Raw genomic sequence first — 23042 nt, 5'->3', positions numbered from 1 at the left:
CTAGACCTCTCATGATTTTAAACACCTGTCATATCCCACCTTAGCTGTCTCTTCTCCAAGCTGAAAAGTCCTAACCTCTTTAGTCTTTCCTCATAGGGGAGCTGTTCCATTCCCCTTATCATTTTGGTCGCCCTTCTCTGTACCTTCTCCATCGCAATTATATCTTTTTTGAGATGCGGTGATCAGAATTCTATACATTATTCAAGGTGCGGTCTCACCATAGAGCAATACAGAGGCATTATGATATTTTCCGTTTTATTCTCTATTCCCTTTCTAATAATGCCATTCCCTTTCTAATAATTCCCTCTTGATAGAGGGTCTATGATCCTGTGCCTCCCTGTTGACATATAAAACATGCTCATTTGGTTGTCAATTTGGATGAGAATTCTCTTTTCCCAGAGGCTTTGCAAGAAAGCCCTCAAGCCACATCTGATTACTTGAAGATCCAAAAGATTGATTTGAAAAAGCCGATCTTGTGACGACCAGATTCCCTGGATTCGGACAAGATCCATGTGCCAGGCTCCTGAGAATTCAGCAACCACAGACCCCAAAGGGTTCTGTGACCACAGTCATGTTCTGGAGAATCCATACACCTCAAAGGACAAGCACTATTCTCTGGACGTTCCAACACCCCAAAGGGTACTGGGCCAAACACTGTTCCACAGACCCAGGAGCTCTACCAGGGCAGAGCCTGGGAGACTGCTTCCACTGGAAGAAGTAACCTCCAGTGGTAGCTGTCCCAGGAGCAACAAGGACTCAATTAGGCCGGGGCCGCACCCTGACTCTTGGAGCTACATCTTCATGTGTCTGCAGTTGCCAGATACAGACACTACTGGTATTCGATCAGGACACACTCCTTTTGTAGTCCAGAACAAGGTCATGAATAAGGTGTGCCCTCTATCTCCATCAAGCTGTATGGGAGGGAAATCTCTAGCTTAATGGGCTGGTCCAGCGGACTAAAAGGAAGGACGTTGATTGATTCCCGCTGACAGTAACTAAATTGCCGCATACTGCTCCCTAATCTGTACAAAGGTTTCTCTTATCCCGAGAACATCAGCCAACTTGTCATGAGCGTCTTCTCACAGACTGCTAGCTCTCACTAGGTTATTGCAGAAGACCTTATCATGATATAGAAAGACTCGTACACTTACTAGGCGAGATGCCTCTCACACTCTTCTGCATACAGAAGAGCTTGCTGATAATTTTGCTCGGGATTCCATGAAAGGCTTCAGCTTGTTGATGCAGTCATGTTAAGTACTACACCATATAGAGTAGGGGGGCCACAATGAGTGATTTAGCATTGAGCTCAAGAAGACTTTCTTCCTGAAGTTGTCCAGAAACCTGGGTTCCTTACCCAGGGGTGAGTTAGAAGACATCCTGGTCTTTTTGGCCTGCTTCGACTACCACCATAGACTGGTGCAGCAGTTGGATTACACCAAAACCAGAAACCCGTTGCACTCTATATTTAAGATCTAGCTTCTAAAGAACCTGAGGCCACATTACCCAACATTCTCATTTGCAGGTCCCTCAGAATCTGATAAACTGGGATCACTGCTGGTTTGAAGGGGTTTTCAGAATCTAAAGTAGGCCAAAGACCTAGACCAGTGCTTCTCAACCTTTTTTCTATTGGGACACACCTGGCAGATAATGCCTATGGGTGTGACACACTGAACACTTGACCATCATGCAGCTAAATGTAAACATATACTCTGCATCCACAAGAACCTGCACCACCCCCCATCCACAAACAATGGATGCAAAGCAGAACTAGGATATTTGAAATACAACTCGTTATATAAAAAAGATATTCTGATTCTGGTGCTCTCTCAGTAACAGAAACACAAACTCCCTTATTACCAGGCACATTTTAAAATACAAAACCTGAAAAACAAACACTCAAGCACATGTGTAGGAAACCTTCCATATCATTGCAATACTAATTCCAAGAACTCAAACAGCAATAGACCTTCCTCTGAAAAGGTAGCAGTGCAGCACCAATGCATGTCCTATTGAGCATGAGAAAATGCAACAAAGATTGATACAAATCCCTACCTATTCGTAAAATACCTCACCTCAGTCACACATACAAATCCAACCTTCACCAACTACAGAATAAAAGACCACAAATTATAAATGTGGAGACAAAAACTGCAATGGAAACCTCAAAAAGCCACTCGGCATGCAGTGCAAAACTGAAGAGCTAGAAACAGAAATACATATCCTCCTACACTATGCAAAGTACAAAGATAGAAGAAAAGCATATCCCCAAAACTAACCTATTATGACTCTTGCACTCAGTCACTCCCCTTCCATGCCACCATCATCCTTCACTTCTCCCAATTACTCCACTTTCAATCATCCACTCACACTCATATCCCTGTCCAGCATTCCTGATCCCCCACATCCCTGTGCTCCCCTTCTCCCCTGCTTGACTCTCCCTACCCCCTTTCATCCCATCTCCCTGCCTGCCCAGTTACCCCAACCCCCAGTTTCCCCAACCCCCAGTTTCCCACCCCCTCTCTCCGTTCCACCTTCATCTTCCTAGCATCCCCAACCTCCTTTCGCCTACCCTCCACAGGGTGAAGAGCTCATCAGCAGCATCACTCCCAGACTCAGCATGGTAAGATAAAGTTTGCATCCCATCAGGTCCAGAACAGCAGGACCTGGCAATGTCTTGCTCTGATCTGGTGAAGGAAGAAACAGCCTCCCACTGGGCCAGAAAGAGGAGAAGGCCCAATATAAGAGTAGTAAACCAACTCCCACCCAGGCTGATAAGGAGGCAGCCATCTGCTGGCCCTGCGACATACCTTCCAGGACCTTGTGACACATCAGTGCGTCCCGACACACCTGTTGAGAACCACTGCTCTAAACATTGACTCTGGACAGCCTTACCCAGTTTTTCCAGGAATATGCAGTATGAGAATCTTCTAGTGAGGACAAATGCTCCAGTAGTTACGCAAGGGTCAGAGGGACTCCTCATAGATCCCTCCCCAAACTGAGTGGTGGGTGGACGTTAACCCATCATCACAATGAAGTAAATGGTGATTGGGGTGGAGATGCCAGACTTGACATGGGGGGCAGAGAGTTCTGGGGGAAGGTCCCAGTCACATGCCCCATGCTCTCTCCTCTGAAGTCTAGCTGGACTCCTCCACAAAGAGGGATAGCTTGCCAGATGTAGATGGGCTAGCTTCCACCTCTAGAGTTTCTATTGGGAGTTCCCGTGGTATAGAAATGGGAGGGAATTCTCCCTTGAAGGAATGAATTCCACATCTTAGAAAGGAAAGGCTGAAAGGTGTCCTCCTTGTCACTGGCCACCAAAGAGGTAAAGAAAGTCTTCACCAGTTCTATGGTGTGGTCAATGGACTGCTGTATCTCCTGGGCCAGAGTCAGAGATGAGACATCTTACTCTGAGACCAGTGCAGGTCCTTTGCCTTCAGAAGCATGCAGCAGACTCCAGGTAGAGGTTTCCTCCTGGGTCACTTATGCCAAGGGTTACATAAAAACTGTTAAATGTGAACCCTTTCATCAGGGTGAGATTGATACAACCTATAGTGAAGGTCCTGTAGGTCCTCACCACCAATGGGCAGAGCAGACAATACAGAGACTGGACTGGAGCTTCACCTGTAACAACCCCTTTCCCCTTGGGTTGAGCCTTTGGGTTCCAAGGGCTGGCAGGTCTTAGGTAGCAGTCTCTTGGATGCAAGCAGAAGGATAGATCTGGTGTCAGGCTGAGGGCAGAGACAAATGGCAAGCAGGGGTGATGACAGTCCAGGCTATGGTCAATGGCAGGCAGCAAGTAAGAATGTTTGTGGCCCAGGTTGTGGTCAGTTCCAATAATCAGTCCGAGGGTAGGCAGGGCAAGGCTGAGGCTAAAGACAAAGACAAAAGCAAGGCAAGGCTGTGGCTGAAGAATCCAAAGAGACACAGCAATGTAAGTTACCTGAAAGGTAGTCGACCCGTTGCTGAAGTGAGGAGGTGTCATCATTAGGCTCTTTATATAGGGCCTGGCGTCTTTATGTCATCGTTGGGCATCGCGAACCTTTTCCCACTGTGGGACTTTTTAAATGAGCAAGACCTGCGTACACACACCAAAGCGCATTGGGAGGAGGAAGAGAGAGTGGTGGCATCCAGCTGCATGGCAGAGAACCGATGGTATTGTACCACAAAGCCGGTCAGGGAGCCTGGGTAAGCGCACTGACTTGCAGGGCTGTCCTGCGAGCCGGCAAACGTAACACACCAAAGGCATGATGGAGCCATTAGGGTCCGGAGTTTCCAGATGCAGCGGGAGAGACTCAAGCTGAGTGCTTCAGGCAGATGATGATAGGGCCCTGAAGGGCCTGGGATCCAGGAAGAAGAGATGAGACTGTGAAAAAGGCCCCAAAAAAGAACATGTCACCTGTGACGGGTCCCCATCATGGCCTGCCAGAGCCAGGTTCACAACTGGTATAGATGGTTTAAACTGTGCTCCGGACTGATGGTAGCAAGTGTATTAATGTTGCAAAGGTCTTCTACACCAGCAGTGCCAGATGCTGCATGGCTGGTGCAGCAACAGCACCTTGACAGTGTCAGGGGACTGGTGCTTCCCACACAGCTGGCCCCAAATGATTCAAATGGCACTTCCTCTCAGGGCTTGTTGCTGCTGAAGGAGACAAAGCACCACGGAGCATTACAGCTTCTGTGGCCAGTGCTTCCGCACCTCTCTCAATTCCAGACCGACAGTGGATCAGAGTCCAGCACTTTAGAAGGGGGAGCCATGCCAGAGAGGCCTTTGCTTGACTTGGCACAGAGCAAGTTCATGAAGGCCCTACTCTGAGAATAGCACCATCTCTTTATAGACCTGTGGAGCTTCTCCATCTTCTAGGCCCGATTCCTCTGGGATCTAGGAGACATCTAACCACTATCATATCAAATCAGCCAAGTCGTGGTCGGGTCCCAGGCACTTATAGAGATGCCGTGGCCATCAGTAATGAACATATTGCAACCACAGATGCAGTCCTTGAAGCTACTGGGTATGGCATTCTTAGAACCAGACATTCAGATATCTTTATCTACAATCTATTTTTTTAAAGCAATGAAAAGTGCTATTGAGAGGTTGCTAAGAAAGCAATCAAAAAAACAAAGACTGCGAGAGCAGATTTTGAGAAAGGATAGCGTACACGTCTGTGCAGAAACTCCAACCTAAAAAACAAATAAATAAATAAGAGTGGCTTATGAGGCAGTACAAGTTGGAGAACCCCCATATGCTCAGTGGTAAAAAAACAAAACAAAACAAAAAAAATACCCACAAAACTTTACTGAGTTAGAGAGCTGGGCTCATCTGGCATCATCGGATGACATCACTCACGTGTCCTGGCTAATTCAACCCTACTTATCGACAGGAGAGAAATACAGATCTGCAAACGATGGAAAATGAAAATGTTGAGGTGCTGGGTCTAAGGAAAGAAGAACGAGATCTCTACTTTCACGATCAATATCACCACAATCCACCATAAGTACCTATTCAGGACAATCAAGGTTTTTAATCAAGGTTTCTGGACAAAATGTCAAAAAGATCAAGAAAAATCAGATGAGACATTAGCTTGAATCATATTTGCAGGAGATACTCATCTTTCCATGACTACAAACTAATCTGCCCATCATATATGATACAGTTATTGCATTCTTTCTTACCGAGTATGACAGAGGTCTAAAAAAAATGGTTATTCAAAAGGACCAATTAAGCAAAATCATTAACTGATGTCAAATAGATGGTAATGTTAAATAAAGGATTTCCTTGCATATATTTGCAACACCTGAACTAACATTCCTGAAAGCAATTACTACCAAAATCTTCTAGTCATGGAAGTGAATACATAATCAAATCACTGCATGCAAAGACAAGCAGGCCGATGCAATACCGTATGCTGCAGCCAGTGCACAGCTCAACATGCGATTGGACGCGATATTAAGTCAGAGGAACCGAAAAATGAGAACCATAAAAAAGTGTGCCAACAGCCAGGTTAGGAAAAACGGACGCTCGCAAAATTGAGCTTCCATTTTCCTAACCCGCTGACAGCCACCTCTCCTGGGCACCCGATGCCAAAGAGACGTTAGGGGCACAAAACCTTCCCTAGCGCCTTCCTTTTACCGCAGCAGCCTATTTAAATATTACATCAAGCATCCAGAAGAGGTGCATCGACCTGAAAGTGCAGTAGCTCTTGTAACTGGTAGCGTGAACATGAAAGCTGCATAGCAATACTAAAGGCAAAGTTTTCTCATTAAAACAATATTAGGTTGTTTTTGCTCATGGATTGACTATCTGGCAAAGGACACTAAGATGCAAATACAATAAAAACAATATTGGGGGGGCGCTATCGAGCAGCGCTACAAGATGGCCGCTTGATCCGTTTGCTCTGCTCCTATCCTCTCCTAGAAAGGCATTTTTCATTAGCTAATTTGGCACCCGGCTATCAATATTGCTAGATAAGACTGTGGGAAGTGCTCAGGATGACTACCTGCAAAAGAACCATGGACTTAAAACAATTTTCTTTCAGTAAAATAGCAGGGGAGTTACTGCCGGATGGTGATGAGCAGGCTGCAAAGTCTACAGGGGACGAAGATGAAACAACTGAATTGCATAGTGCGCCTGATCTCCTCAATGACCCGCTTGCTGTGGGCTCCCACCCAGATTTCCCGACTCAGGCCGAAATCAGAAGATGGATTTTGGAGATTCAAGCTGACCTAAAAAAACCATAAAGCTGAGCTATTGGCATCCATCTCGGACATGAGAGAAGATATGAACATGATGGGTCTTCGAGTGGAAAAACCCGATGCCTGGGCAGACAATCAAGGGGCTTTGATGGACATGCTTGCGTCCCAGAATAAACAGCTGACGACCGAGCTCGAGACTTTGAATGATAAAGTCAAGGATCTTGAAAATCGCTCACGTCGAGTGAATCTTCGTATCAGGGGGATCCCAGAAACCGAGCAATATAAAGACTGTATGCTAACGGCGACGGCCATTTGCAAGAATTTGCTGAGCAGCGGTGGCTTGTCTCTGGAGGTCGGTGAAGGGGGAAGTGAGGTCGACTTAGAGCATGCACATCGTGCCCTGGGTCCCAGGAGGGGATAACCAACCAAGGGACATTATCATCAAGTTCCATCATTTTCAAAATAAAGGAGAATATAATTAAACTCGCTAGATCTAATCCTCAATGGAAATGGCAGGATCTTGAAATTTCTATATACAACGATCTGCAGAAGCTTCAACACTGCAGAAGTGTTTTCAGCTCAGACAGGTGACCACTGAGTTGAGGAACGAAGAAATTCGTTACCGGTGGGTCTTCCCATTTGCTTTAATTTTCCAACACAAGGGAATAATCTACCGGATAAAATGGCTAACAGATGCAGCTGAATGCTTTCACCAAGCAGGCATTGATGTTAACTTTACTGTGAACACCAAATAGCCACCGGCCTTGCCTGCAGATACGACTCCAAGATGGCGACGCCAGGCCCTGGAAGAGGCCGATTGCGCAGACAAAACCAGAGTGGTGCTTCATCTAATGATAAGGGCTGAAGCTACAGCACGGTGCTCTTTCTGAAGTGCTTTATGTTGAATAAAAGCCAACATATATGATTTTGATGTGTAGGTTTTCCTCATTACTGAATGGTTCTTATTTTGTTGGGGTTAAGACAAAACATGTAAATGAATGCCTATTTCTTGTTTCTGTTCTATTGTTGATTGGGAGGGGAGAGCGAGGGGGTGGATGAGGGCCCATTGCGTTGCACACTATGCACCCATGGGACCGTGATTCGCGATGGGTAAGCGAATCCTTATGTTATAGCAGGGGTCGGGAACCTTTTTGGCTGAGAGAGCCATGAACGCCACATATTTTAAAATGTAATTCCGTGAGAGCCATACAAGACCTACCAAATTAATTTACTACAACCCCCTACTCTCCTGACGCCCCCCAAGACCTGCCAAATTAATTTACTACAACCCCCCACCCTCCTGACCCCCCCAAGACCTGCCAAAAGTCCCTGGTGGTCCAGCGGGGGTCCAGGAGCGGTCCGGGAGCAATCTCCTGGACTTGGACTGTCGGCTGCCAATAGTCAAAATGGCGCCGATGGCCCTTTGCCCTCACTATGTCACTGGGGTCGATAAATGGGGGCGGTAGCCCCTGTGACATAGTAAGGGCAAAGGGCCGTCGACGCCATTTTGTTTACTGGCAGCCGACGGCCCTTTGCCCTTACTATGTCACAGGGGCTACCGCCGCCATTGGTCGACCCCAGTGACATAGTGAGGGCAAAGGGCCGTCGGCGCCATTTTGACTACTGGCAGCAGACAGCCCAAGTCCAGGAGATCGCTCCCGGACCACTCCTGGACTCCCGCTGGACCACCAGGGACTTTTGGCAGGTCTTGGGGGGGTCAGGAGAGGGGGGTTGTAGTAAATTAATTTTGGAGGTCTTGGGGGGCGTCAGGAGGGTGGGGGTTTTTATTAGATTTTTTTTTTTTAATTTATTCTTTATTAATTTTTCCAAATAAACATAAATAAGGATTTACATACCTTATCATAAGGAATAGCATACATATTGTATAATATATAACCATATATGTTATTATAAACATTTATTATCTCTAACATTATTCATTTATGCTATACCCTTATTATTACCATGAAATATTGAGAGACCATTGTAAGAAAACAGAGCAAAATTCTTATACGGGTACTTGTTTTCGTCGCTGCCGGTATATATCCCACCATCCATATTGCGCAACTGGCAAAAAAAAATCTTTGATTTTATATGGCGGAGGCGCCCCCCCAGAATTGACAAACAAGTACTATATCTGCCAAAAACTCTGGGGGGCATGGGAATACCCATTACCTGGTATTATATAGTGTCACAATTAAGGGCCCTGCTGGATCTTGGATGCTGTAAAGCCCCAAAGCAATGGGTACATATAGAACAATCTATTGTAGGCCCCATGGAGCTGGCTGCTCTCCCGTGGCAACCCCGCAATACTTGGCGTCCTGTCCGGTGAGTACCATGGTCGTTGGAAGTTACCTTGCACATTTGGGCGCACAACCGACGACGGCTGGTTGGGGACCACCAATATTTTTATCAAACCTCTCTGCTGAACAATGTGCACCTACCCATAGGCTATCAAACCTTGCGATTAAGGTCCTGGAGGGAAAGGGGACTTACTACGATAGACCTCTTGCTCACTCAAGGGGATCAACTTCCCAGGGAACAGTTGTTTGAACGCTTTCACTTAGACCAGCAGGACTTTCTGGCCTATGCGCAAGTTTCTCACTTTATACGATCTATTCAACGATCCAATTCTTTAAGACCGGGTCGGTCCCTGATGGAGACCTATGTTCTTAATAGTGACGTGCTTAAGGGCTCCATATACAAAATTTATCAATTATTCTCCATGGGTCAGGTGGAGTCTTGCAAATATATTACTCAATGGGAAACTGATCTGGGCAAACAACTGGGAGCGAAAACTTGGGGTGCAGTCATTAATGCAGCTAGAAGATGTTCTATATCCACCCAACTACAAGAAAACTGTTATAAAATGCTCTACAGGTGGTACCTTACCCCAGCCAGACTCCACAGGTTCTATCTTCATATTTCAGATATGTGCTGGCGTAACTGTGGGATGCTTGGCTCTTACATGCATATTTGGTGGGAATGTCCCCAACTCATACCCTTTTGGGGTGAGATTTTTAAATGGTTAAATGATATACTAGGTGTAAGGGGGTAACGCCATCCACTGAAACTGCACTGTTGCATGTATTTTCAGATTCTATAAGCAAGAGTCAAAGGTTTTGTATTCAAATGTTTATAGCAACTCGCAGTCTCCTAGCACTCCGATGGAAATCAAACCAGCTGCCTAAGCTTCAGGAAGCTATTGAAAGATTGCACTCATACTATACTCTAGCCTCCCTCTCAGCCACTAAAAATCATAGAATGGCTTCCTTTCAGAAAATTTGGCAACCTTTTTCGGACTACATCACACGTTTGTGACACACCCACTACTGTTTATTTGCTGTCGGTAAAGAGTTCTCTTTGATTTAGAAGTTTATGCTCTCGCAGATATGGAGATGCATCACTTGGCTATCTGCTACTTTCAATTATTGGTATTCTTCAGCTTTAATGAATCTGCTTTGTTTTCATTTTGGATTCTGCTGTGTTGGGGGAGGGGCGGGAGGGGCGGGAGGGTGGGGAATAGGGGGTTTATTGCACTGTATACCATATGTACAAATTTGTATTGTATCGGATGTGCTGCATTATATAATTCAAAACTCAATAAAAAACTTAAATTAAAAAAAATATATATATTGGAAAAATCCAAACTGTGAAGGTATTCAACAATTCTCATGTTGCCGAGCAGAGTCTGAAAAAATTACAGAAAGCAGCAGAAGGAAAGTGCACTTGTATTGCCAGGAATAACTACATAGGGCTCATCTGCCACAAGTCTGCATAGTTTGATTCATACAAAGATAGTTTGCAGTATGCTTCAACAGACGTCAGTACCCCAGATTATGTCAGTGAACATTTTGAAGCAGATTTCTGACAATGTGTTCTGGATAAGAGTTCAAGGAGCATTCAATTTGCTACTACTAAATTTCAAAGGCTAACAGGAAAAAAAGGAAATACACCAACCCTTTCAAATATTACAGAGAAATTCAGACAACTGAATGAAAATCTAAATTGTGCTTTTGCCTTTTTCATCTCTATCCAAAGGGGGGGGGGGTGGGGGGAGAGTAAAACAAAATGTTTACTAACACTGGCGTTTTGCTCTCATCTAGTTTATCTGGCAGCAAGTTTTTTGAATCCTCAACATAGAGGACATTCAGCAGAAGATGAATTCTCTGCTACTCTCAATACAATTATAGATGTAGCCAAGAATGCCCCCAAGATTGATGTAATAGCAATGATGCCTAACAATGTGTACTGTGAAAAAGAAAACTTTGGAATAAAGACATCATTTGGCAGGCAGCACAGAATATGTCCCCTCACATGGTGGAAGAGCTACTGTTAAAACCTGTTCAGGATTGCTCCAAGGATCTTGAAAATTCCACCATCAGCAGCTTCTTCTGAACAGAATTCGAAAGTTTTGGGCTCAATCAAGACAAAAGGATTAACAAATAAAAGCACTGCTAATTTAGTTTCTATGTCTCAGAACATCTTGTTTCAGAAGAATCAATTAGTGAAGAAAATGCAGAGCGAGATGTTGCCTTTGCCCACATATTTAATGGTACTCAATATAGAGTAAAAGAATGATTCAAGTAGTTTAGATTTACCTCAATCTGGTGCTGAAATGCAATTGGTAAGTAGTGCCAGTGAAAATGGTGTCAAGAATGACATGAGTGGAAAGCAGAGGTGCTTACCTGTAACAGGTGTTCTAGGCAGCAGGATGTTAGTCCTCACACATGGGTGACATCATCAGATGGAGCCCGGTACTAGAAACTTTGACTGACACACTGAGCATGCCACTATCCACAATAAAAACAAACAATCAGAAGAAAACCCAACTCTGCGGGGTGGCAGGCAGGTCAGGTTTCCTGAGGACTAACATCCTGCTGTCCTAGGAGAACACCTGTTACAGGTAAGCATCTCTCCTTTCTCATAAGAAAAGCAGGATGGTAATTCACACAAGTTGATGAATACCTAGCTGCAGGCTGTTCCCGAAACAAGGGGACCAACAGTTACCAAAGCAGGTGCCAACCGGCACAACAACCAAGTTGCTGATGGTAACAGAGGAAGAAAGCTTGAACCCAAACAATGGACCTGAGGCAGGAAGAGTTAGGTTTTACATCTGAAAGATTCTGGAGAACAGACTGGCCGAAACCGCTATTGCATCAGCCGTCCCTGTCCAGACAGTAGTGCAAGGCAAAGGTGTGGAAGGAACTCCATGTCGTAGCCTTGCAGATCTCGTCCACAGGGATCATTCGCAAGTAGACCATCGAAGCTGCCCTGGCTAGAACAGAGTAAGCCTTGACATGGCCCCCCAGCTGCAGTCCTGCCTGCGCATAGCAGAAAGAGATACAATCAGCCAGCCAGTTGGACAATGTCTGCTTGGCTACTGCAACTTCCAATCGGTTTCTGTCAAAATAGAGAAGTTGCATAGATTTACCTGGAGCAGAAGGCAGGCCATAGGCAAAGGCTAAGGCTCTCTTGCAATCCAGGCTGTGAAGAGTCCTTTCGTCCTGGTGCGAATGAGGCTTTGGAAAAAAGCCTGGGTAAGAAGATGGATTTGTTCAGATGGAAATCCGTTTCCACCTTTGGCAAGAACTTAGGATGTATACACAGAACCACCCTATCCTGAAAGAACTTCATGTAAAGTGGGTATGACACCAAAGCTTGAAGTTCACTGATTCTGTGCGCCAAGGTGACTGCCACTAGGAAGTTGACCTTCCAGGTCAAGAACTTTAGGTCAATGGAGCAGAGAGGCTCGAAAGGAGCCTTCATAAGCTGGGCCAGGACTACGTTGAGGTCCCAGGACATTGCGGGAGGCCTCAGAGGCGGCTTCAGTTGAAGCAAACCACGCTTGAAGCGCCCCATGATAGGGTGTACCGAGACGGGCGCGCCATCCACCTCCTGGTGATAAGCCCCAAAAGCACTAAGATGCACACTGACTAAGTTGGTTATTAAGCCAGACTCAGAGGTCTAACAGGTAGTCCAGCAACTTAGGGGTGAAGCAAGAGAATGGATCTAAACTGTGACTCGCACACCAAGCGGAGAACCTCTTCCACTTTAGGTCATAAGACTTCCTAGTAGAAGGCTTCCTCGACTCCATCAAGACCCTTGACACTGCATCCGAGAGGTTCAAGAACCATAAAATCAGCCTTTCAACATCCACGCCATGAAGGATAAGGCTCAGAGATTGGGATGATGTAGCCTGCCCCGATCCTGTGTGATAAGGTCTGGGGAGGTCCCCAGACGGATCGACTCCCTCAGGGCGAGATCCTGCAGGAGTGGGAATCAGATCTGCCGCAGCCAATAAGAAGCTATGAGGATCATGGTCCCCTGGTCCTGCTGGAGCTTCAGGAGGGTCTTTGACACTAGTGGAAGTGGAGGATATGCATACAGAAGGCCCCTGCCCCAAAGGTGTGCAAAGGTGTCTAATACTGGCTTGCTGTTCTCCTCGATCAGGGAGCAGAACCAAACTACCTTCTTGTTGCAGGGGAAGGCGAACAGATCTACGTTCAGGGTTCCCCAAAGACTGAAGATCCGATCCGCAACCTCGTGCTTCAAGGACCATTTGTGGGGGCAGAACGAGCAACTCATGCCATCCGCCTACATTCTCAGTCCCTGGAAGGTATACGAAATGGAGCAGGATGCCTTGCAACAGAGCCCTCGACCAGATCTGGACTGCCTCCTGTCATAAGAGGAACGATCTCGTGCCTCCCTGTTTGTTGAGGTACCACAATGTCACCTGGTTGTCAGTCTGGATGAGGACCACCTTGTTGGGTAGGTGCTCCTGAAACATCCAAAGCGCGAATTGGATCGCCTGGAAGTTTATCTGATGTTGAGCTTCCTGAGTAGACCACCAACCTTGGGTGCGGAGACCTTCTACATGGGCACCCCAACCGAGGTGAGAGGCATCCGTGGTGAGCACAACTTGAGCAGAGCACGTCTGGAAGGGTATCCCATCTCCAAGTTGAATAGGGTCTCCCACTATGACAAGGAGACCTGGAGCAGTTGAGTAACCCGGGTGCGCACTCGAAGGTCCTGAGTGGCCTGCTGCCACTGGGATCAGAGGGTCCATTGAGCCATGCGCATGTGCAGACAAGCGAAGGGAGTGACATGGACCGTCACCGCCATGTGTCCCAACAGCTGCAGCATACGGTGCGCTGAGACCTGGCGACTCCAAGAGATCGCTCCCACCATGGCCAGCAAAGTGAGCACACCGTCATGGGGTAAAAATGCGCTCTCTCAAACCTGGCCCCAATGAAGTCCAACTGCAGTGACAGGACCGTTGAGACTTTGGGTAGTTGAGAATAAAACCCAAGGTCTCCAGTACCCAAATGGTGGAGTGCAGAGACTGCAGTGCTCCCTCCTGGGTGGCACTCCTGATTAGCCAGCCATCCAGGTAGGGAAAACCTGAACCTGCAGCCTCTGCAAGTAGGTGCCCACCACCGCTAACCACTTGGTGAAAATGCAGGGTGCAGACACCAGACCAAATGGCAACACTCGGTTCTGGAAATGGTTCCAGCCCACGGCAAACTGCAGGTACTTCCTGTGGTGCGGGAAATTTCGATGTGGGCATAGGCGTCCTTTAGATTGAAGGAGCATAGCCAGGCCCCTCTTCACAGGAGAGGTATTAGGGTGCCGAGAGAGACCATTTTGAACTTTTCCCGTTTCAGGAATTTGTTCAAGGCCCGCAAGTACAAAATAGGACAGAGCTCCCCTGTTCTCTTTGGAATCAGGAAATATCTGGAGTAGAAGCCACTCCTTCGTTGCCCTTTGGGGGAGGGTTCAACCGCCCTGGCCATTACAAAGGTGGAGAGCTCCTTCTAAAGTATTTTCTGATCAACTAAGAGGCCCCAAGTGGGGCACTTGGGAGGGCCGGGTGGGACACCCTGGAAATTTAACCTGTACCCCCGAACGATGGATAGGACCCAATAATCTGAGGTGACGGACAGCCAACAGTCGGCAAAGAACTGTAGACTACCTCCGACCGGAGGGCCACCGTCAAGGGTATCAGTGACTGGCCTACACTCTCTGGCAGCCAGTCAAAACCCCATGGCAGGGCTTTGCTGGGGCGCTGGCTGAGACCTAGGAACCTGTATTTGCCTCGGATGAGCTCCAGGGCCGGCCCGATGAGACCTCACTCGGGCTGCCGGAGGGTAGTACTTCCTCGGACAGTAAAAAGGGTGCCTAAGCCATTTCCGTGAGGACTTCTTGCCTGAGGACTGTTGGTCCGAGGTGCTGGAGTGTCTCATGATGGTCCTTCAACTGTACTATTGCCTCAATCTTGTCACCGAAGAGATTCTCTCCAGTGCAGGGAAGATCCGCAAGCCATTCCTGAACCTCCAGACGGAGGTCGGAGGTGCAGAGCCAAGCCATACGGCAGGCACCAATGACTGTTGCCGCCAACCTCGTTGCCATCTCAAAGACATCATAGGCGGACCGGACCTCATGCTTGTCGCACTCCAAACCCTGCTGGACCACCTTCAGGAAGTCTTCCTGCAGTTGCTGAGGCAGGCACTCACCCAGATCCTGGAATATTGATTCCTGGAATATTGGCTCATATACAGCTGATAACAGGCAATAAGAGCAGCCAGCATGGAGCCCTGGAAGACCTTCCTCCCAATGGTGTCCAGGGCCCTGTGTTCTCGGCCCAGGGAAGCAGAGGCATGTGCTTGAGAATGCTTTGCTATTTTTTGCAGGCGGACTCCACCACCACCGACAGGTGCAGGAGCTGACGCCTCTCAAACCCTTTGGTAGGCTGAACCAAATATCTGTCTTCCTGTTCACAGGGGTACCGAGATGGGGTGTTCCCAGAGCCAAACAAGTCCTTAAAAATGTCATGAACTGGGACAGCCACCCACCTCTTTAGGCACAACCACAAACTGGAGGATCTCTCTCCAGCATCTTGTGCCAGAAGACCTTCTCCATCAAGAGCTGGAATGCGACAGACTCAGCCATGGCCCGTGCAAGGCCCACAAACATCAGGTCCTCGGGAGGGGACAGACACCTATCCTCCAGAAGAGACTGCTCAGAGGGCAGGTCCTCTGAGTCCTCTGAGGAGGATTCGGACGCATCATCCTCCCATGGGTCGTACGGGGCAACCTCCCCCACTCAGGTCGCCCAGGGACACTGGTCAGTGTGCCCGGACTATGCCCTTGGCCTGAGGCACGGCGAAAGTGGAGCCATTGGTCCTGACGGCCCACCCTTGTTAGAGGACTTGACGAAGGGAATGGACTCCATTGGGGGCAGCATCGGTGCCCAGGGCACTGGCATTGGCTGTGTCGGTAGCGCACCAAGGAGCAAATCCAAGCACTCCAGCACAGATGGTGCAGGCTCTGGCATCAGTGGCAGCCCTGATGGGGCTGGAAGCTCGATGCCTTTAGGGCTTGTCCAACCGCCAACCAAACTCTGTGCTCTAACTCCTCCTCAAATGCTGCCAAAGAAAGGACAGACAGAGGAGGAGGAGAAGACGTGACATGGACTCCCTCGGGGCACTGAGGTAGACTGGTGTCCAGGACTGGAAATCGATGGGGACCACCTCAGGCCTCCAGCTTCAATGGAGGGCAAGGCCTCCTCAGGCTGGGACTGCTTCGGAGACTTCTCGATCGTGCCGGTGCCTTCCCGAGCCTGGTCTCATGCAAGGAAGGAGGCCTATGACAGTGCTTTCTTGATTTCTCACAGTGCTTGGCCCGGTCTTTCCCCAGCGCTGAGGGAGATGGATACAACTCTGACCCGGAATGAGAAGAAATGGAAGCAGGCCAGTCCCCAGCACCCAATTCGAACTGGGGATCCGGTGGAGAAGACAACCTGGGACCAGCAGCCGCCGGCTCCCTTTTCCCCAAGAGCATCGACACCCCCGACATCTTGGGGCTGAACAGCTTCTCCGTTTTGTCAAGGCGCGCGCGGTGACCCTGGGGGTCATTTAGGCACAAAGGTTACACCTCCTGACATCGTGTGATGCCCCTAGGCACAAAATACAGACCTCATGAGGGTCTGTAATGGACATGGTCTGGGGGCACCGGCAAAATCATGACACCATTTCAAAAAGTAACCGACTAACGATCAAAGGTCTGCAGTCACCGAGAACTGGCACAGTCGGGGACTGACCGCAATGAATGCAAAAACTCATTGCGACGCCCACTAACCAGGGCCAGGACGATGTTGAGGGACCCGGCGCAATAACAGAACCGAGAAAAACTCGAACGTGGAAGTTTTTCAGAAAAAAAGAGCGAGAGCTCCATATCCGCGAGACAATAGCTCCATGGAAAAGAAAAGACTGAAGAGAGTCCCCCATGTGGATGCGTGGATAGTGGCATGCTGGGCATGCTCAGCGTGCCAAAGTTTTCCGTGCTGGGCTCCATCTGATGATGTCACCCAATTGTGAGGGCTACCATCCTCCCTGTCCTAGGAGAAGAAAATTAAACTCTGTTGAAGTAGGTGTGTGCACAAATATGGCAGATCATTAGGGACCTTCATTTTCAGTTTTTATGTAATTTTTCTTTGAAGTTTATCAGTGTTTGTTACAAGAACAAAAATATTTACTTGGAAAAATGACAAATTATTTTTCCCCACTTTCTTCTCCTGTTTTGGTTCCTGTTGTAACAAACACTAATAAATTCCCAGGAAAAAAGTTCCTAGATATCATGCACAGTTCTTTGGGTGTACTGAGTCTGTTTTCTTACCTAACATTTAAAACAATGAAATTAGTACATGCTATTCTGAATTGTATTTACATTTTACAAGCATACCAAAAAATTGTATTTCTACATAAAGCTCTGAATGTTTTGGTATAACATTTAAACCACATTGTTTCATTTTTCTCCAAAATATTTCAGTTACTAAGTTACTCAAAAACAAATACAGCTTGAGAAATTGCTCTCTCTCTCTCTATATATAGATATAGATATATCTATATATATATAGAAATAGAAGCTGGGAGATGCACCTGAAGACAAAGCAAAGTAAAACTAACTTAAGATAGGTCTTATGTGGTATTGGGGTGAAACCCAGGTAGGACTTTGACCAAGATCAGTCCTAACCCATAGACTAGCTGGGGACCTGAAGCAAGGGGAAGCAGCAGAAAGAGACTGCTTCGGAAAGCCCTTTAGGAAAAACCCCTGAGCATCACAGATTGGCTGGGGTTCAGCTAAAAAGAATTGCTGAGAAGCAGGAAGTTGTTCACAGCAACCTCAAAGGCTGGCATATCTTTTTGCTATTGAACTTCCTATGTCAAGTTGGCGGCCTGCAACTTTAGCTTGCTACTCCAGCCTGCTTCAGTATGCAGCTCGTTCTTGACTCCAGTTCGCTGCCAGCAACCTGCTGGATTCACAAACTGTCCTTGGCATAGCCTCAACACCCACACCTAGGACTCAGCCTTGCCCCCTGAACCTGTAAGTTCCTAAAAGGGCAGAAACCTAACACATAGTCAGTTGCATTGGCACCAATCAAAATTCTAGTAGCTGTACTTTGTAGGAGGTGTCAGTTTGTACAGCAAGATGCTGTGGAGTAGAGAATTATAATAGTCAGTTTGGCTTGTGGTTAAAGCATCTCTCACATTGGCCAGGTTTTTTTTATTGAAATAGTTGCAAAGGTAGTGAGTCTGGTGCAGATGCATGAAGCATATCCTTATCACCTTTGCAATGTGGGTTACTATTACAAGTTTGTGGTCGAACTGGACTCCCAGACTTCGCACTGAATCTTTTGGTTGTAAGGTAGTTCCTGACAGGGAGTATAAAGATAGTAAGGGGTGCCCCTTGTCAGCTTAGCCAGAGGAGTTCTAATCTGGGAAAAGGGGGAGGGGGGGGGGGGCGCAGTTGAATTTGAGTTTGTGGTTGAGAGCCATTTAGCTACAGCTGTAAGGCAGTGATTAAGATGCACAATACATGGGATCTGGTCTGATCCTATGTTGGCGCATAATGGTGGCAATCAGTGTTCAAGGACTTGATGAGGTTGTACATTGGATGAATGTAAATGTTGAAAAGGACTGGAGAGAACATTGATCCCAGAAGTACTCCGCAGGCGAGGTCTTTGGGGCAAGGATGATTTGTTGGTTCAAGATACTGACTAAGATGTTATCCAGGAAAGACATAAGAACATGCCATACTGGGTCAGACCAAGGGTCCATCAAGCTCAGCATCCTGTTTCCAACAGTGGCCAATCCAGGCCATAAGAACCTGGCAAGTACTCAAAAACTAAGTCTATTCCATGTTACCGTTGCTAGTAATAGCAGTGGCTATTTTCTAAGTCAACTTAATTAATAGCAGGTAATGGACTTCTCCTCCAAGAACTTATCCAATTCTTTTTTAAACACAGCTATACTAACTGCACTAACCACATCCTCTGGCAACAAATTCCAGAGTTTAATTGTGCGTTGAGTAAAAAAGAACTTTCTCCGATTAGTTTTAAATGTGCCACATGCTAATTTCATGAGAACTATGCCATCAATGCAGATGTCTTAAGAATTGTATCAGGAGTTAGCGATCAACATTGTCAAGTGTGGCAGCGAGACTAGGAGGGCGTTGCCACCTTACAGGTCTATCCTGTAAAGTGCGGTCGCGTTTACCCCGCTCCTAAGCCGCGTTCTACTCACTTTCCGGCCGCGTTATCCCTTCCTGCGATCCCGAATCCCCTTTAATCTACTCCTACTGCGTCCTAAAATCCCCGGCCAACCCCTTCCGCACGCGGCATGTATATTGCATGCAAACGAGCGAATTAGCTATTCCCTAGCATCCCGTAACCCGCGCCCCAACTATCGCTATCTTTCCCTGCCATTTTGTCGCGCGTTTAACCTGCTAACTTACCGCCTACCCTTACCCCTGCGGAAGAGGCAGGGGTAAGGGTAGGTGGCAAGCTTTCCCCCAGCCCCCGCTCACCTGCCCCGGCCACGATCATGGGTGCCGGTCTCCGGGGCAGCCCCAGTCCTCTCCCCTCCTCCCGAAGCAAAACAAAAAGCGAAAAAAACGTTGCTGCAAAAAGTAAGTCGCTTCGCCGCTTCGTACTGCCAGCCCCTTCTTCCCTCCTCCTGGAGCAAGGCTGTTTTTCGCGCCCTGCTTCGGGAGGAATGAAGAAGAGACACTGACAGTGTGAAGCGGCGAAGCAACTTACTTTTTGCAGCCCCCATCGGGCCTCTCCTGCCTCCCGCTGCGCGACTTACTTTTTTTGCAGCCCTCCGGCCATCAGCAGGAACAGATCGTGGCTCCCCTGCCTCCCGGCGAAGACGGACGCCTGCACGGGGGAAAGCGGCCCCTGTGCGTGCAATTGGCCGCTCAAGACGTGACGTCACATGCCGCAACGCCAAACGTCATGACATCACGTCTTGAGCGGCCAATTGCACGCACAGGGGCCGCTTTCCCCCGTGCAGGCGTCAATCTTCGCCGGGAGGCAGGGGAGCCACGATCCGTTCCTGCTGATGGCCGGAGGGCTGCAAAAAAAAGTAAGTCGCGCAGCGGGAGGCAGGAGAGGCCCGATGGGGGCTGCAAAAAGTAAGTTGCTTCGCCGATTCACACTGTCAGTGTCTCTTCTTCCCTCCTCCCGAAGCAGGGCGAGAAAAGCAGCCTTGCTCCGGGAGGGAAGAAGAGACACTGACAGTGTGAAGCGGCGAAGCAACTTACTTTTTGCAGGCGTCCATCTTCGCGAGCAGCTGGAGGCAGGAGAGGTCGTCCGATGTCCGGAGGGGGGTGCAAAAAGTAAGTCGCTTCGCTGCTTCGTACTGCCAGTCCCTTCTCCCCTCCTCCCGGAGCAAGGCTGCTTTTCGCGCCCTGCTTCGGGAGGAGGGGAGGGGGGACTGGCAGTCCCGACTTCCTGGTATCTGTCATTTCAAATGACATTTGAAATGACAGATACCAGCGTGGCGTGAAGCGTTAGGCCCGCGCACCCAGGATACTGTATAGGCGCTCTATCCGGTAAAATGGGTTGCGCGGGCCTAACGCTTCACGGATCCTTCTTAGACGCGGTTTACATTTGCATGAAATTATAGTTCAGGATCGAGCGGTAGGTGAGCTGCACTGTGCGTGCGGCAACCGCGGATGCGCCGGGCACTAACGCAGCTCTTCCTACCGCTCGGTACTGGATAGACCTGTTAGTTAGCATTCATGTGAATATTGTAAGTTATGAACAAAAGGAAAGATTCTGTTCTGTGGCCTTTCCTGAACCCACACTGGTAAGCATGGAGGATGCTGCCTTCTTCTAGAAGTTTAGGAACTGAAAGCAAACTGCTTTTTCCCCACTAACTTACATAGAAAGGACAGCTTGGAGACTGGACAAATAAAAGTAGAATCTTTAAAATTTGAAAACAGAAGTACCAACATGCCAGCAGGTGGTTATAGCTGTAGCTATAAGAAGTGAATGCATTAAATTTCTACTACAAGCTATGGAGGGAGATGGACCAAATCATAATACAGAGGCTGTACTGTTATTTCAGAAGTCTGGCCATAAGAGAGACTGTTTGAGATTTGTTTCCAATGTGGAGTGGAGTAGTAGTCTTGTGGTTACAGCAGCAGACTGAGAACCAGGGAAGCCAGGGTTCATATCCTGATGACAATTCTTGTGGACTTGGGCAAGTCATTTCACCCTCCATTGCCTCAGGTACAATCTTAGGAGGAGATTTACTATACCGATAAATTTAACAAAAGGATGGGTGAAATACTGCAGGGAAGGGCCCTTCATGTAATACCGATCCCCTGCTAAAATATCCCAGCTGTTTCCCCACAGTATTTTTTTTTGTGTGGAAAAAACCCACGATAAAAAATACTGTGGGGAAAAATCACACGATGGTAGCCCACTTTGCCCGGGATCACAATCATGTTAACGGGCAACATGGGCCAAAAATATGTACACTCCTACCATGCCGACCCCCATCCACCCTCCTGCCGCCTATCAAGGCAGCCTCACAGGGTCCAAAGTTGAAAAGCTATAAAAGTAATTGTTGTGGATTGAGTATGTTCTGGAAATGCTCTGAGGTTTAGTACTGAAAAGTAAGAAAGAACTGTCACACAATTGTTTTGTTTCTTGTGATCTAATCAAGAGTTAAATGCAAATATACAATGGTGAGTCAATAAAAAATGTTATTTTTCATTTTAAAAAAAACAAACCTAAAAAAACTTGCCACCAATGCCGAACTGTTAAAGTTTTTCAAACTTTCCTCAATTTATATAGTAAAAATTTTGGTGAAGAGGAAATTCAAACCCCCCTTCGCTCCCACCATACGCTGCAATATGGGCACAGAGCGCCCAGAGGCCTCATGCTGTGGAACACCAAGAACGCGCTACACATTCACGGGATTCCTCCGACTACGCCACATTCCCTTCAAAGAACAGGAGTAAGAGACGTCACAAAACAATCCCCTGCTAGGCGAATCCAATTAGTAGAGAACTATTACATGATATCACAAATAAAACTGCAAACCACAAACGTTTATTTTATTTAATTAATTTAGCTCCACTTTTTTTGTAACTACATGTACCGTTTTGCGCATGCTCGGCAAAGAAATAGAATCCATCTTTGCCTTGTGTTCCGTAATTTCCCCACGTACGTCATCATAAACCATGTCACGAGACTCGGGGAGCTCACTACCAATGGTCAACCCAACGCGCAAGCGTCAGACACCCAACAAGCATTTTAAAGGGATAATGCCACTCATCACTCATGAAAGTCAAGCATAGTCATTGGATAAATTATACATCACTCAAATATGCCGAGTACAAGTAATGGATGATCAACTAATCACTCAAAAGTAAACGAAAAGCGATTGGATGAGTCACCAGCCGCATTCGGTGACGTGAAACTGCACTCATGCCCTTTCTGTAATCCCGCCCCCTCGCCGGTAGGCCGCTGCGGTGCTGGGTACTCCCTTCCAATTTCTTACCTGCCGGCAGCAGCAGGGCCGGAACGTGGGGGGAAGGTATTGTTGCTGCTGCTACTACTGATAATACCCGCTGCAGCAGGGCTCAGACTCCCGTTCGGACTCCCGGGTGCGGGGTTTCCTGCTCCTCCCGCCATGGGTTTGCGTACAATTGATGGTGGCAGCGGCTGCTGCTGTTTGAGCATGTCAGTATGCAACCGCAGAGATGGAGAGAGGCCGGAGCGCGTGCCTCCTGGCTTCCTGTACACGCGGAAAAAAGTCTCACGCTGCAGAGATCGGCAAGTGTACTCCCACTATGCTCACTTGCTGCGACGGCAGTTTGTCTCGCGCCAGTAGGAACACAAGACGCGCGCGGTGCCAGCGGGGTAAAAAAAAAAAAAAAAAGAGGGGAGAGTTTAGTGTCTCGCGCCCCCTCGGGCACCGCCGATGGTTGTTGTTCTTCTTCCTTCCGCCCGGTGGAGGTCGCACTGCACACCAGCACTTTCTTTTTAAATTATTA

The 23042-nt window shown here is 47.7% G+C and overlaps 1 protein-coding gene across 1 annotated transcript in view; it reads right to left on the bottom strand.

The window, feature by feature from the left end:
• Positions 1-22836, bottom strand: part of ATXN2L (ataxin 2 like) — a 235148-nt gene extending 212312 nt beyond the window's left edge. The window contains exon 1 of the mRNA XM_029607113.1: positions 22547-22836. Coding sequence (XP_029462973.1) covers positions 22547-22728 — 182 coding nt within the window. The 5' untranslated portion in view covers positions 22729-22836. The remainder of the gene's footprint in view (positions 1-22546) is intronic.
• Positions 22837-23042: the final 206 nt, after the last annotated feature.

The sequence above is a fragment of the Rhinatrema bivittatum genome, chromosome 6, assembly GCF_901001135.1.
Source record: "Rhinatrema bivittatum chromosome 6, aRhiBiv1.1, whole genome shotgun sequence".
NCBI classification, from domain to species: Eukaryota; Metazoa; Chordata; class Amphibia; order Gymnophiona; family Rhinatrematidae; genus Rhinatrema; species Rhinatrema bivittatum.
The sequence above is the reverse complement of the archived record's forward strand: the minus strand, read 5'-3'. Positions and strand labels throughout refer to the sequence as shown.